This window comes from Cottoperca gobio, chromosome 4 (genome assembly GCF_900634415.1).
Source record: "Cottoperca gobio chromosome 4, fCotGob3.1, whole genome shotgun sequence".
In the NCBI taxonomy this organism is placed as follows: Eukaryota; Metazoa; Chordata; class Actinopteri; order Perciformes; family Bovichtidae; genus Cottoperca; species Cottoperca gobio.
In genome coordinates, this window is record NC_041358.1 from 14915934 (window position 1) to 14931880 (window position 15947).

Sequence of the window (15947 nt, forward strand, 5' to 3'; positions counted from 1 at the left end):
AGTGGCTAGCAAGGGTCTGTTCTTCAAAGAGAATATGCATGACGTGGTGAGTACTGCTCAGGCAACAATACGCTTGTAAAGTCTTTATCTCCACAGGCTCCTTGCATGGCTCACCTTGACCTGATGGCTGGAGTTCTGTCTCTTTCTCTCTGAATGAACACCCCCCGTATTTCTCTTCTCTCCAGCAATCTATAAACCTGCTATTTGTTATTTTCCCCTTCCACTTCTCTTTCTCTAACTTTATATCTCCTCTTTCTTTTCATTTTTCTTGAGACTTCTTCTGCCTATCCCATTCTCTAGCTTCCTGTATTGTTCCTATTTAGATTCCAAAAAGTTTTCAACTTGCATTAAAACTTACTTAATTCCCTGCCTTCCTGACCTCCAGTGGGAGCAACAAGTCTACCTTATTTCTTTCACTTTTGCACTCTAGCTCTCCCCTTCCCTCTTCTCATCTCTGGTCTCCATCTTGTATTTTCAGTGTTTAGTCGAGACTGTGATCCCTAGCAGTTGTCCTAAGGGTGAAAGTCATAAAAGATCAATGGACTGTGCCCTATCTGAAACTGTGAAACAATCAATGCTCAGGCTGCACATGCGGTACTATACTAACTAGAGTGTCTGTTTTTAAAATCTTAAAAATAACTAAATAATGTAATTGTATGGCAATTGATGTCAAACTAAGTTTTAACTAAACTCAAATAAATCTCATCCAAACAAAACGAGTCTCGTCAAAATGAGCTTAGTCAAACAAAATGTTGTTTGCGTGGCAATCATGATACCGGCAGAAACTACGCAACAGGAGTAACATAAACTAGAGCAGTCTGTTTTTTATTAACAGTAAAAGTAGCATATTCCAAGTGAAACAGCACATGTAAAAAGACTGAACAGAATGTGACCTACAGCATCCCCAGCTTTCGGCCAACCGCAGCTCTGCATTGCCGCAGTGCATTGTGGGGAACTAATTAGCATGGAGGACTGTGGTCTCTGAGCAACCATGACCTGCAAGCTGAGCTCAAACTTCTTCCTTGCGCGTTCTCCACCTCTCTATGCCTGAGGCGCTTTAGAGAAGGTGTAGTCACTGGTGCGTTGAAATGCAGCCCAAGTGATCAGCAACTCAGGGGAGTTAGGAGAGAGAGAGTAGGGGAGGAAAATGTGGGTGTTTCCTTGGCCGACAGTGTGTCTCTAAACATGTGTGTGTCTTCAGTGCATGTGAAGGTTGGCATGGTGAAAAATCTGATTGACTGCTATCATCCATCACTGTTCTGCTCCTCACTTGTTCCCGTGTGCTCCTCCCGGGCTCGTTTCAACTCAGTGTGGTCTACGTCAGAGCTCTGTGGTGTTTTGCTCCTGCCTAATCAAACTAGTCAGTGTCACTGAGTGGCCTTATCTAAAACACATGGCCATGTCAGTTCCCTTCACTCGGCTGCTTTTCAATGTTTAGCAGGTTCCCAAGAACTTTAACTCAAAGAGTCTTAAGGCCTCTGCTCAGCCAGGCCACAGGGAAAGTAAGGAACAGGAGGGATAAGAGGTACAGAAAAAAGTTTGAATATATTATTACTATAAAAAGTATATTTTTTATTTTGCACATTATGACTATACACATAGTGTGGGAAAGTGCAGGTGTATTTGTATATAATTTCTTACAGTACTCTATTATATTGAGGATAGTTTGTTTGCTTATGTGTGTGTCTAAACAATGTGTTCTCACGTCACTCCTACAGTCGACTGCAGGGTGACAGCGTGTGCACATATTCCCATAGTTTACCTCGTACAGCAGGCATCCTAGCGACCAGATGTCAGATTTGAAGTTGTATCCGTTTTCATGTATCCTCTCCGGTGACATGTAGTAAGGAGTACCCACTGGAACACAGAGGGGGGGGGAAGAGAGAGAGAGAGAGAGAGAGAGAGAGAGAGAGAGAGAGAGAGAGAGAGAGAGAGAGAGAGAGAGAAAGGGGAGGGAAAGGAGAGACAGAGACCGAGAGACGAGAGAGAGAGAGAGAGAGGGGGGGTGAGGGAGAGGGTGAGGGAGAGAGCGAGAGCGAGAGAGAGAGACAGAGAGAGAGAACAAAAGCAGATAGACAGAGGTGGAAAAGGAGAACAAGACAAAGAGAGAGAGCGTTAACATTTTGCAATGCAAACCCTTGCTTCCCCCAGTTCATCAACGTCATCACTGACACACCTCACACAGTACAGGAAAGCAGCTGAGGAATGGAGGTGTAGTCTCACACTGTGACAATCAGAGGATGGAATACTCACCATATTTTAGCAAGAGTTTTAAAAAAGAAAACTAGAGGGAGACTTTCAAGCAATGCCTCCGTTAATTCTAAGTAAGATGATATTTAATAAGGTTAGATATTCTCATGCACACCCATACGGTGCATGCAATTGTACAAGTACCACAAAGTTGCATACATATGTACAGCAGACATAATCGCACACACACAAAATATACATAAATCAGTTTTGATTACTGGGGCTCGGTAATGATCTGAAACAGTAGTCAGAGAATACGCCCAGGGAGCAGCGGTGGAGCCTTAAAAGTTGGCCCGTTTCTGGTTCTGGTTTGGAAACTCAAGAATCCCAAACAGCCATGGCGACTGGCACATCTCCAGAGAATCAGACCTTCACCCAAATGGACACAAAGACGAACCACAGCTCAGAATCTCATCCATATAACACGCTGCATGAAGCTTCGGGCATTCGCTGCTTTCTTAGCCGAGTCTGACTGGCCGCTTTCTCTTTTCTGTGATTTCCCATGTAAAAGTCTATCAAGCATATCCAGAGGAGGTTTTATATTAATCACATATGGTTAAAGGATGGAAACTTTAGCAGCCCTCTAACCAGTGCTGAGCAGCTCTCATTCCACATCCTCTCAAGCAAACATGTGAATGGAGACTTACTGAAATGTGAAGAGGACAGCGACACTGACTCTGCTGAGTTGCTGATCTGTTACGCTCGAATATGAGACTTAAATGACTAATTAAGTTCAACTGTTTAATTGACATTAACTCTAATTACAATATGAGATTGATGACCTAACATTGCATTTATATTCTAAAAAATACAGTAGTATTTCTAATCAAACATGACACTCTATGCTTCCTTCCTCTGGAGTTGAGGGCGTACACATTTGTGAAACTGGAGACCGTCGGGCAATGAGATCACAGCAGCATCAACGGCAAATCTGGCCGGTGGCGTAAAGTTGGAGAGCCAAGGGCCCATTTCCTACATCCGTACTTCCGGCTCCCTCGCTCGGAAGTTTCATCTTCGAACTCGGCCTTCATTTTGATCTGTGAAGTTTCGTGACAGCATCTTGCCCGGTTGTGTCACTATCGCGTTGACAAAAGCCAACGCACATATAAACAGCTGGCAAAGTACTCTGCTTCAGTAGGTGTCTCTCGGATCATATTGTGCCATGATACCACACACACACACACACACACACACACACACACACACACACACACACACACACACACACACACACACACACACACACACACACACACACACACACACACACACACACACACACACACACACGGGGTAATTAGCTTGTGGAGTAATTGGTGGGATTAAATCTTAAATAGTACTTGACACCGCAGACTGAAAGGGAAAACCATGGGGACATTTTCATAGCTCTGCTGTGTGAAGTTGAATACAAATTAAGTTGAAAAAGCAGTTGTACCTCATTTGTATGTTGCTTTGGACAAAAGCCTCTGCCAAATGAATAAATGTAAAAGCAGAATTTGATTATTGTAGTGGGTTCTCTTTTTTTTTTATATTATTTCCTTTACAGAAAGGGGAATAGTCTAGTTTAAACCCAAACAGTCTTGCCCCTAGCCTATATACACAACGTGTGCTGGGGAAACGGGTAGATAGAGCTATGAGGAAGAGTTAGTACAGAGGGAAACTGCTAGTGGTTGAGCTGGGTAGGTGAGAACAGCTGTGAAGTGGAAAGAACTCAGGAGAAAAGTCAGCGAGCAGGGAAATGGTAGGAAGAAAAACCATAACTACACACACCGTGCACACACACGCAGTGCGCGCGAACACGCACACAAACTCTCCAGAGTCATTCTGCACATTAACACAGGTTGGAGGAAAATCAACTAATGTAATTGCAATTAATAAAACTATTAAAAGAGGGGGCTATTAGATTTGATGTCTATGGGAACTGAAATAAAAGCTAGCACTTTTAATTTTGATGCATATCTAATTGGGTTGAGAAAAGGTTTTTATCTTAAATGTGCGATTTCGAATAATGAAGTGTTACCTGTCATTCCAAAAATAATCAGCATCTGCACAAGCAGAGAAGCAGGAGAGAGCAAGTGGAAGAATAAACAGGGGATTGCTGTTTTAATTGGTCATCGGGTTGGTATCGTGGTTAGTGTGCGTGTGTGTGTGTGTGTGTGTGTGTGTGTGTGTGTGTGTGTGTGTGGTCTCATGGTGCGGTCTGAACAAGCTCCCCTAACATTCATTATTAGTTGATTAAAAAGAATCAGCCTCTCTTATGCTAATAGTGGCATAAAATAAAAAGGCAGCAGCGTTGGGCTCAGGCTCCTTCAGCATGCTAAATCAAGGGCACATTACTTATTCATGCAAATAAATTGAAAGTCATGTTGGGATTGATTTCCATTATTGTGAATGGCTGTGACAACACTGTATTCTGTGTGAAACAGGGTAATCGTTGTTGTATAGGAGGTGAGATGCCATCTAGTATTAAATAATAATGAAACACTTCTAACCTCAGCTGAATGTTCTTTTAAATGAACTAAGATTAGTGACCTTTTAAACACATTTTTTTTACTCAGACTTGCTGCAATTTTCTTACCAACAATTTAAACTTAAAGCTTTTACATGACCATTTAAACACCGTGTAGCAATTCGTTGGAAGTGTTTTATCCTCCTCTAATCTGGGTTGATTTACTTTCGGTCAGACTCTGTCGTGTTCTAACAAATAAGACTTAAAGTTGTGCGCAGCAGCACAGCAAGAAGGACTCGATCCTGTAGTCAGAAGGTGTTTCTGTATTCCCTTATATCCCCATTATGTTTTGTATATGTCCTGCTGAGCACTCACCCCTTCCCCTCTCGGTTTCACGACTTGCTTTTTAAAAGATAACCAAGCCATTATATACACATGTTGAAATAGTCATAATTATTTTCAACATCAGCCTCCCTAAAGTCATTCTGCTTCCATCTTCTTCTCCCTCCTCCTCTCTTTTTTTCCATTTCCCCACGGTACTCATCGTTAAGACCTCTCTCATTACAGGTGTTAATTGCAGATGTATTATACTACTTATTACTGGCAATTGGTTCGTCCGTCATTCCTACAATGATAGCATCAGCTTCCCTGTTCTTTTAATCTTTGTCTTTAATCCAACCATTGCCGTAACCCTACAAACAGAGTTTCTCTTTTGCATGCTTGTGTGTATTTTTGTCAGTGTTGTGTCCCATAATGCGTGTGTGTCACTGAGTGTTTATATGCTGAAAATCTGTGTGCAAGTGCATGATCATCTGCCTCTGCATGTGTGTGTGCATCGATTCAGGCCCATATGGATATGCACATGCATCTCTGTGTACATATATCTGTATAGGAGACAAAGAGTGTGTGTGCATGTGTGTGCGCGTGTGTGTGCGTGTCATGCTGTATGCCTGGACCTCCATCTCATCTCCAGCACTCTGCTCTACTGTTCAGCTAGGTGGCTGGGCTCATTACAGACACACACGGTATTTTCTTTCTTTCTATCTCTCTCACTCTTGTTTTTCTCCTCCATTTTTTTGTGTCACATTCTCTCGTCTTTTTTTTCTCACGCTCCCAACTTTTTTTTCTCCTCGTCTGATTTCTTTTTTCAGTGTCACTCTGTCACAATCTCTTCTACACATTCCACCTTTCCTTTTCTGTTTCTTTGTCACCTGTTCTTCTATATACATTTATTTATTCTCTCTCTCTCTCTCTCTCTCTCTCTCTCTCTAGTTTTCTCACACCTTTCTCTCTCTCTCTCTTCGGCTCACCCCAACCTTCGTCTTTCTCACTGACTAAAAGTCAAAGCACCAGAGGGAGGGAGAGAGGGAAGAAGAAGTGAGGACAAGTAAAATAGAGAAACAGCAGCAGCAGAGAATGATATGTGACAAAGAAAGACAGAGGAGATCTGCTGTTTGAAAAAAAAAATGCAAGAAATGTCAAGGGGAAAGTCAGGGACAGAGGATGGAAGGATGACGCACTCTGAGTCCCTTGTGTCGACAGGTCGAGCTAACCTAGGGACATCATCTGCTTCTACGGCACAGGATCATCTACTGAACATTCTCATAGTTCAAATATTCTTAAAAGGATACAAAATACATATTAATATTCACATATGGCAGTAGTAGCTCAGTCCTTAGGGACTTGGCTTGGGATCCGGAGGGTGGCTGGTTCAAGTCCACTAACGGCCCGAGTGTGGAGTGTGGACTGCTACTCTGAGAGCCAGTTCACCTCCTGGGCACTGGAAGTAAATACTTAATAATAATCCAAATACTAGGATGGGTTAAATGTCCCTGTGTGTAACCATTAAAAGATTAGTCCTTTTTTCCAACTTCCATTTTAAAGTTAAATAGTAAATGTTATAATAATTGTTGTATAATGTAATTGTTTCTAAATCAAATGTGAATATGAAAATGTGATTTGTGTATTTTTCCGGAGATCAACAAACCAGTCTTGATTGCTTCACGTTCATGATGACAGTATTCCAGTTGACCCCTGTGCTTGTGGGGCTGCCTATCCTCTGTCAGCCTAAAGAGGGTGCTGTAGACTCAACATTTATTGAGCAATCACAGACGCTTTCACCCAACTCTGCCGGCACTGCAGGCTGCTTAGTTGATAGGGGGCAACTGTTTATCTGATCATGTGATTCTCACTCTTTCAAACGGCTGGGCCGCTGCTGTACAGGGCCTAGAACAGCGCTACGTTTGTGGTAATAACAGTCTGACGTAGGGAAGTGAGACAGTGTGAATGACAAAAATTGGGGGAATGACTTGTTAGAACTTTCTTTAACCATCAAATGACACTAAACGAGTTGCGTTGCCTTTGTTTTTCTTTGGAAGACTTTCTCGACAATTCTAACGTCAAGAAACTGTTTTCGTTCAAATATATTCAAACATAAATATATTTATTTATGTTTTAATGCCGCTTGTGTGGTGGCATTTTCACTGGTGATGCTACTAAGGATATTATTTGTCCTTATTTCTCAAGACATGTTGGTGGTATAAAAGTGTGCCTTGAACAATATCTTAATTTAATATCTTAACAGTAAATCATTCCCACATCTGTTCAAATCAAGAATGCATAATTTTTTGACACCATAGATTGGATTATTTCTGGAAAGGTTGAAGTGTTTTTATGGATTTCAAACATTTCACGTTCATAACAATATACCCTTCACGCCCGGTCTTTTTCTTGACTTTGCACCATTATGCACTGTGATGATGAACAACAAAAAAGGTGCAGGAGTGGAGAGACTTTAAAAATAGGGCACAGTGATGAAAGCTGGTAGGAACAGGCTGTTAACAGGTACATTTGTGTTTTAAACACTAGGACAGAAATGTATATTCCTTTAGAAATCAATAATCACTTAAGCGTTTGTTCTACACTCTTGAGGTAACAGACTTGACTCCTAAAGATTTACAGTAAAAGGCCGAAGTCATTAACACCCTATGCGTTAAATAATGCATTTAAACATGTGGTACCATTCGGTTTATCAGTTTAAGCACACTTATATTTCTTAAACTATGCCAAATGTACAATTCTCACTTCTTTGAAGAAAAGAATATGACAAATGTTATATGATTTTACTTCCCAAAAGTGACAAACACACCCATCAATGCCAACCCTAACCCTGATTGTAAAGTTGGCTGGCTTGTTTTATAGCTCACAGTCACAATCAGAGCTGTGTGTGGAAGGCCTCTGCCGAGTCTTCATCTGTGTTAGGTTTAAAGGTCAAGGCAACAGGAAGTTGCTAAGTGGCCTATGAAGGGGCTGGGCACAGACGTGGCCAGGCTGCATGACTACATGACACATGGCTCTGGGCTCACCACGCCTAATGAAACACATCCAACATTGGGTGATTATTACTGGAGTCCGCTGTGTCTAATAGTGTCTGTGTGTGCATTTGTGTTCATGAGTGAAGAGCGTGTGTTTAAGTGTGTATCTACACAAGTGTGTAGACAGTTGCTAAATTACCTAGTGAGTGAGCGGCGGTGGTTTTGGAGCTGAAGAATCGTCCCAGTCCCAAGTCTCCGAGTTTCACTACTCCTGTAGCTGTGATGAATACGTTGGCCGGCTTGATATCTGGAGAGGAGAGGAGAGGGATTGGTTGCACACAAAACAACCGTTTGAATTCCTAATGTTACAGTACTGACGGAGCATCTGAGGGGCAACGATGCCTACTGTATGCAGGTGTGATCATAAACAAATGCATGTCGACGGTGATAAACTCGGGAACGTTTTGGTCTTTGCTCAGAAACCATAACTGTTGGATGCAAAAAGTGTATTATTGAAAATATTAATTCCAGTAAATGTGGGCAATACCAAAATGTTTCTGTTGCGTTCTCTAAAGTCATGTTAATGTTACCTGCATCAGCCTTTGAAATGTACTGCTCTAATATAATTGTAAGCGGCTTTTGAATAGGCAGTCTCTGTTAAGTGGTCATTAAAGCCCAGAGCTCAAGGTTCATTAGTGTCCCTGTGCCTTAATCAGAGTCAGCCCAACGGAAGCACACCACCTGTAGATGTGTGTGTGTGTGTGTGTGTGTGTGTGTGTGTGTGTGTGTGTGTGTGTGTGTGTGTGTGTGTGTGTGTGTGTGTGTGTGTGTGTGTGTGTGTCGCCTACGTGCATGAATCCAGGACTTGATTTGACTGGGCCCTACAAAAGGCATGTGGGCTCATAAACACCGTGTTCTCTGGTCTACGTGTTGTTTAACACCTACACTTAAGCCTTCTGTCATATGCAACAAGCTCGATCACGCTGAAGAAAATCCACCGACGTTCCGTTGTGTTCTGTTTAAAGACTCAAGAGACCTTACGTATTGTAGGATTTATTCCGGTAATTAGGAAATGTAAAGGAAAGCAGCTTCTTAAGATTGCGTTCAAGCTTCGGTTTCAGTTCAATTTAGTGTTAAAAGTTAACTTGAAACCTGTTTGAGAAAGATGATCCTTCACAGTGAACAATACCTTAATTCTTTGTCAAACTTTGGCCAGTATTGTATGGTAATGCAGTTGTAGGCAAAGACTCTTTTGGTAACACTCCCTGTTTTTTGTTCATTCAGGACGACATGTCATTTAATTTTAGGTTCAAGAATCTTTTATTAAGGCCACCAGACAATGAGATCAGTCCCAGATGGGTTGCAGGAAGATTCCTCCGCATGTCGAGAGAGGGTCCAAACACACCTCATCTGGGGTGACTCGAACAATATTAAACATGCATCATTTCTGTTGGTGGGATAGGACCATAGTAATAGTATAGAAGTAGAACGCACATTGAACTGTTTTTGTGGTTGTTTGACTCGTAAAAAAAACAAACAAGCCGTGGCTCTGACCATCCTGCTACTTAAATTTTAATGGAAATGTCCCTTATACTTCTATTCTATTTCTATGAATAGGACAGCGTGTCAGTCCGTATCGTCTACTCTTACATCGATGCACGACTCTGAAATCACCTGAGAAATTAATCAGATAATATAAAAAGCTTCTTTTCTTTTTTTCATCATTTTATCACCGTAATGAAATAAATGAAAGAAAAAAGTAAGCTAGGTAATATGAAAGTTTGTAATGTGAAAAAAGTGTTTTATGTAAGAGTTGGTCATATGCTCTGAGACATTCACATAATGAATCATATCTCTGTGTGGTTTGCTCTTCATGTTCTAGAAAATGTAACCACTGTTTTTACGTGTAGTGTGTGTGTGTGCTCTCTCTACCTCTGTGCATGACTCTCCTGGAGTGCATGTGTTCGAGCGCACTGCAGAGCTGGACAAAGTACTTCCACACGGTTCTCTCTGGGATAAGCCTCCTCTGCTTCTTAAAGTGCTGTAAATTAAAAAGGCAAACACACCCACATGACAATTATGACACATGACAACATAAGTATACCTGAAAGAAGAAACGGATACTATAATATTTATATATAATATAATATTTTAATAGGAGTGGGAAAAGCTTTTGTGTGGTATGGAATACAATTTTAAGATGGCAGCAAAGGGTGTATGTCTGTGTGTGTTTTTACAGCATCCATCCCCAGCCCCGGTCCCCAGCTCTGACTCCACTGCTAATGGAACCCAGACTCTCCTCTCGGCCTGTCCCCTAACCGAGCCTCGTCTCATTTTCTCTATGGCCTTCAATGGAAAGCACATGCATTCTCAGGGACAGAGAGAAGAAATGTGTGGTACCTTCCAAAACTCTCCCATCTGGCACACAGCTTTTTTTGTTAGCTACAGCTTTCAGTGGCACAGTGGTTCCAGTTGTTTTTGGTTTATTTTTTTCATTTTGGAGGGCTGCGTGAGCTGTGTTTGATCATCAAGAGTGGGGTCCATATCCCAGAGAAGCCACAATGATGACAGAGCGTCCAACTTAGACATTATGCCTTTTTGATAGACAGTGACAATAATCAGTATAGGAAATCCTTCTCAAACTGCAGTGGGTAATACTAAGAAGATGCAAGACGTCTGGCTACCAGCAGGATTTATGGGGTGTCCTTATTGTTCCATTTGCAAGAAAGGCAAACCTGGACTTAAGCCAGCTTGTATAAGAGTCCTGTCCATTAGAATTTAGAGACTCTTACCTTGAAAAACTGAATCAGAGCAACAGTAACCAGATAAATCACACACACACACACACACACACACACACACACACACACCGACCCTTTATGAGAGCCAATCCACACCGCCCAACCTGCACCCACCCGAACCCGACCCACAGTCAACTTTATTGTTATAGCAGCATAAACGTCAGGACCGAGGACTGAGACAAGGACAGACACAAGGACTATTGTGCGTAGGTGTGTATGCGCACTCTTAGAGGGAGCGCCGCGTCTCTCTCCACCTCTCTCTCCACCTCTCTTTCACACAAACCCCATAACACCCCCGAAAATAATAGATTAAGAAGCAATTTTCTTCTTTTGAAAAGTAACCCCGAGCGATTGTACGACCAATGAGAATTTAGTCGGACATATCGACCAACCAACCGACTAGAAGGTGTCAGCCCTATTTATCTACATTCCTCATACGTGTAACAGAATCGGCTTACAATCCATCTAACACATTTTTTGATACATTTGCTAAGCAATACTGCAAATGATTATCGATGATGTCTCAATAAGACATTACTCACTTCAATAAATTGTAATTAATGGTATTCCTATTATTTTATCCATCGTATATCTGTGTGTATGTTGCTACCACTACTGGTAAGTAGTACGTGTGTGTGTGTGTGTGTGCGTGTGCGTGTGTGTAATCTACTTTCTACTTTTCCTGTTCCAACCAGTCCCGTTTCTCTTCAGTGTGTTCTCTTAATGAGGCAATATTAAGTATATAGTAGGAAGAAGGTTTATCAACTATAGATATTGAATAACCTGTCGTCTGTAGTGTGGTCATGGGTCAAGGAGGAGAAAGGACAGGAATGTTTGAATTACTGGTCCATAGCCTTAGTAAACAATGTGAGTGAGAGATGGGGAGACAGGAAATAATGAAACAATGGAAATAAGTAAATTAAAAAGGTTGTAGGTGAAAAATAAAATTAAGGAAGGTATGAGAGAAAGAGAGGGATAGAGAAAGATAGATGGAGTGAGGGAGGGAGGGAAGGAGGGATAGACCTTGGCCTACATCCAAACAAAGCCTTAGTGAGAAGCCATTCTTCCCTTGCCCTCCAATTTCCATATCAGAGGACTGTTTGATGTCAATGGGGGAGCACATAGACGCCCACCACCACCCTCCTCCTCCTCCTCTCCATGCCTTTAACAGCAAACACTGCACATGCAATATTCTGTAAGTGCATGCAAATCAAGGACCATTTGATTTCATTTGAATTCTGAGATGGTCAGAGAGAGAGAGAGAGAGAGAGAGAGAGAGAGAGAGAGAGAGAGAGAGAGAGAGAGAGAGAGAGAGAGAGAGAGAGAGAGAGAGAGAGAGAGAGACAGAGACAGAGACAGAGACAGAGAGAGAGAGAGAGAGAGAGAGAGAGAGAGAGAGAGAGAGAGAGAGAGGACGTGTGGAGGACGAGAAATCAAAAAGAATAAAAAATGTTAAATTCATGCATCGGGGTTGGGGGGTGGGGGGGTCCTGTTTTACATATGGCACACTGTTTGAATGTGTTTACTTCACATTACGGCCCAAAGAGAGAGGGGGGGGCTAATACATAGCACGCACCTCTGGACTGCCACTGCTACATTAGAAAAACAAATCATTTAGAACTGTGAAGGACACAAATGGTGAGGAGGAGAGGCAAGTACTTGTGTGTATGACTGTATTTTGTCGGCAGCCATAAGGAGATGACAGTCTGAATACTCCAAGCATTCTCGGTAGCTTAGCTAAGATAGCAGTGACGCTCAATGATTTGGTATCTTACCTGTTCAGGCTGCCATGATACGTCTTTGTAAAGTGCATCTCTGAGCGTTTGTTTCTATGGTTGTGTCTGCACATTCTTTTCTTAAACAGTATGGCATACTGTATGCATGTAGTCAGTGTGTGTGAGTGTGTGTACCGGATATATTGTATCTCACTGGTGTTGAGCCTGCCATGTTCACTCTCTTGTACCACTAATCCTCGCCTCTCCTAATTTGCTGTGTTGAACTGTGCGGATGTGGAGCTGCTGAGTATGACTGCAAACAGCTTGTCGAGCTGTGCCGATACAGCGCTGCGGCATCATTTATGCATGGGAGAAGACCGGGCGTTTTACATGCACACCACTAATTTGCTATACTGGCAGGTTTTTACAATAACTGGAGGTTTGGTCTAACTCAAAGCCGAATAACAGGGTGAGCCTGGGATGTAATTGCTACCACTTTCAAACAAGACTGCATCAATTTAAACAGCAACACCCCCCCACAGCACACCTTGTTGATCTAGGTTTAAGACATGGTCAACTCGACACATCCATGTGGCTCAAAGCTGCACATTATGTGATTTAACTTTTAACATTTGCTTATATGTCGACTTTACTGGTCTTTATTTTTACTTACTTTTGGCAGGAGGGGGGGGGGGGGGGGGGGTGGGCAGATGTGTAAATGTGTCTAAATTTCCCTCGGGATCAATAAAGTATCTAGAACCATTGAAACTATTACATCTCTTTACTCGCAAAGATGGACAGACTTTTTTTTTCCATCCATCCATCGTCTACCGCTTATCCGGGGTCGGGTCGCGGGGGCAGCAGCTCCAGTAAGGAACCCCAAACTTCCCTTCTCCGGGCCACATCCTCCAGCTCCAACTGGGGGATCCCGAGGTGTTCCCAGTGAGGAGATATAATCTCTCCACCGAGTCCTGGGTCTTCCCCGGGGTCTCCTCCCAGCTGGACGTGCCTGGAACACCTCCCTAGGGAGGCGCCTAGGTGGCATCCTTACTAGATGCCCGAACCACCTCAACTGGCTCCTTTCAACAGTTTTTTTTGGCAAAGATAAATGTACAATGAGGGGGGAAAACAATTAAAACCTCAAGCTGCCCACATTTCTTCATTACAATATCACCACAGAAAACAGCTTTTGTGGCAAGTACCTCACCTAAAGATTTAATATGTAATGAAAATGTAATGTAAATACATGTAGAAAGAAGAAAGCCAGTTATGCTCAATCTTGTTCCCATACCTCCTACATACAACATATGCTGAAACTTTATGACCATTAATCATTGCGTGAATCTTAACAACTTCCCATTCACAGTCTGCAGACTGCTGGGATTAAAGGAGGTTGCAGGAGGCCTTATATTAGTTGGTTTTTGGTTTCAGTAAGGAATGGATGATTCAGATTGACTAAGTGTCCAGGTAATAAAAGTCCCCTAACAACCACAAACCACAGACCGCCTCCCAGCATTCCTTCAGTTATTAAAGGCCACGTCAGCAGTTTGTTACTTCCATGGCAGCATTCCTTGTGACACTAAATGTGTGATATGGTGTTGGACCGATTACTTTGTCAGATATTAGATATGCCAGAATTTCCCTTTATAATAACAAGACACTAGATGTTTGGTTCATCTGATAAACCAAGTCAGTATTTTCTTTTTAAATAAGCCTCCCCTCCAGCAGTTTGGGCAGGAGTGTGAGCTAGTGAGTTTGCTGTTGTGGAGAGTTCCTTACCTTGATCATACGCGAGAGGTCCCCTGCATCCGCTAACTCCAGGACGATGTTCAGCTCATTGTCCTCAATAAAAGACGCATGGTACTTTATCACGTTGGGGTGGTTTAATTGCTGTGGGAGAAAAAAAAACAACATTACGAAAATGTCATGGAGAAGGAGAGAATAAAAAGAAGACATGTTGGTGACATTTGTCACATTAAGGGCTTCCACGGTCACACTACCTTCATTCATTTTAGAAGTTATTGCAAACTTGTTACACAATTTGTATCAAAATAATCAGCTGATAAAAAACAGAGGTTAATGTCATGAGTTGTGCAATCCACTGTACTTTCACCACCAATTAAAACAAAACCATTGAATCCATATTTGGTAAGTGTGGACGTAATGAGACTGTTTTGTCCTCCAGTGTGACAAAGCTGGATGAGATGTCATAACAACCCCTCCGTCAGTGATGACAACAACCCAAGTGTGAAAAACACACACGCACACACGACCACACACTACCACACACGCACACACACGCCTGACAGGCTGACATGGCTGGCAGTCAGAAAAACAAGCGTCCCAGGCTCATCTCTGGCTGAGATTCCTTCCTGTTGGTTGGTCAATAAGGCAGGAACAGCATTCCCTGTAGTAAACAAAAAGTCTCTATCCATCCAGAGCAAGAAGAGAAAAGGGGGAGGGAGGGAGGGAGGGAGGGAGAGAGGCGCAATGAAAGGGAAAGAAACAAATGACACAGTGACACAGACAAGCAAAAGAATGATGGAGACAGGGCCGGGTGAAGAGGTAGGGAAAGAGAACAAAGGTGAGGAAGGGAAAAAAGAGCAGCAGAGGAAACAGGTGAGCAGAGTTAGAGAACGGGGGGAGGGAAAAGGGAGAGATGGTGATGTGTGGAGAGCTGGAGACATGGAGCTGTGTGGCGTGGCAATGTCGAGGGGGGGTGATGCGAGCAGACGGAGCAGTGTGACATGCGTCCTCCACTCGGCTCGGCTTTCTCTGCTGTGATTAAAGAAATGTTCATGCTCCGGATGATTCCAAGAAGAGGGGAAAGGAGAGCACAGTACAGTACACTACGCAACACTAGACTCTCCACTACGTCTCTGCATCCCTCCGCAATCCCCTTTCTCATGCGTTCTCTCTTTCCCTTCTTCATGTCTCCATCTTTCCTTCTTTCTCTCCCTTGTCCTCTCTTGCCAGATGTATTTTTGGCTCAGAGTGGCAGTTCTGCACGGCTCCACACTGTAGCACAGCCAGGGAGTGATGACAAGTCCCCCCCACCACCCGCCCCAACCCACTACACTTCTACAACCTGAACCTCAGGCGGAGGATGCAGAGGAATAAAGAGATATGTTCACATGCAGATGTTTATGTAAATGATTGATGTGCAATACAACAATCATTCATTGGGTTATCACATAGAGTCTTGCATGATTATGTAATTACACATGCTCACTGAGACCCACCAGCGTGTGTAATTACTTAATCATGCAAGACTCTATGTGATATATTTGGTGAGCTGGTGATGTGTTTCAAAGAAGAACAAGATACTGACGAATGCAATCTGATGGGACAAAATTAACCATGATAATAAATTTGGCAACAGTGTGTGTGTGCATGTGCATATATACAATATATATAT

At 42.6% G+C, this 15947-nt stretch overlaps 1 protein-coding gene across 2 annotated transcripts in view; it reads right to left on the minus strand.

Moving 5' to 3' along the window:
- The window catches only part of nek7 (NIMA-related kinase 7), a 58152-nt gene that overhangs the window by 9623 nt on the left and 32582 nt on the right, over positions 1-15947 (minus strand). For both annotated transcript variants that reach the window (XM_029430260.1, XM_029430261.1), the window contains 4 exons: positions 14309-14419; positions 9946-10054; positions 8213-8320; positions 1763-1857 (listed from right to left, as the gene is read on the minus strand). In XM_029430260.1, the coding sequence (XP_029286120.1) occupies positions 1763-1857; positions 8213-8320; positions 9946-10054; positions 14309-14419 (423 nt within the window). The remainder of the gene's footprint in view (positions 1-1762; positions 1858-8212; positions 8321-9945; positions 10055-14308; positions 14420-15947) is intronic.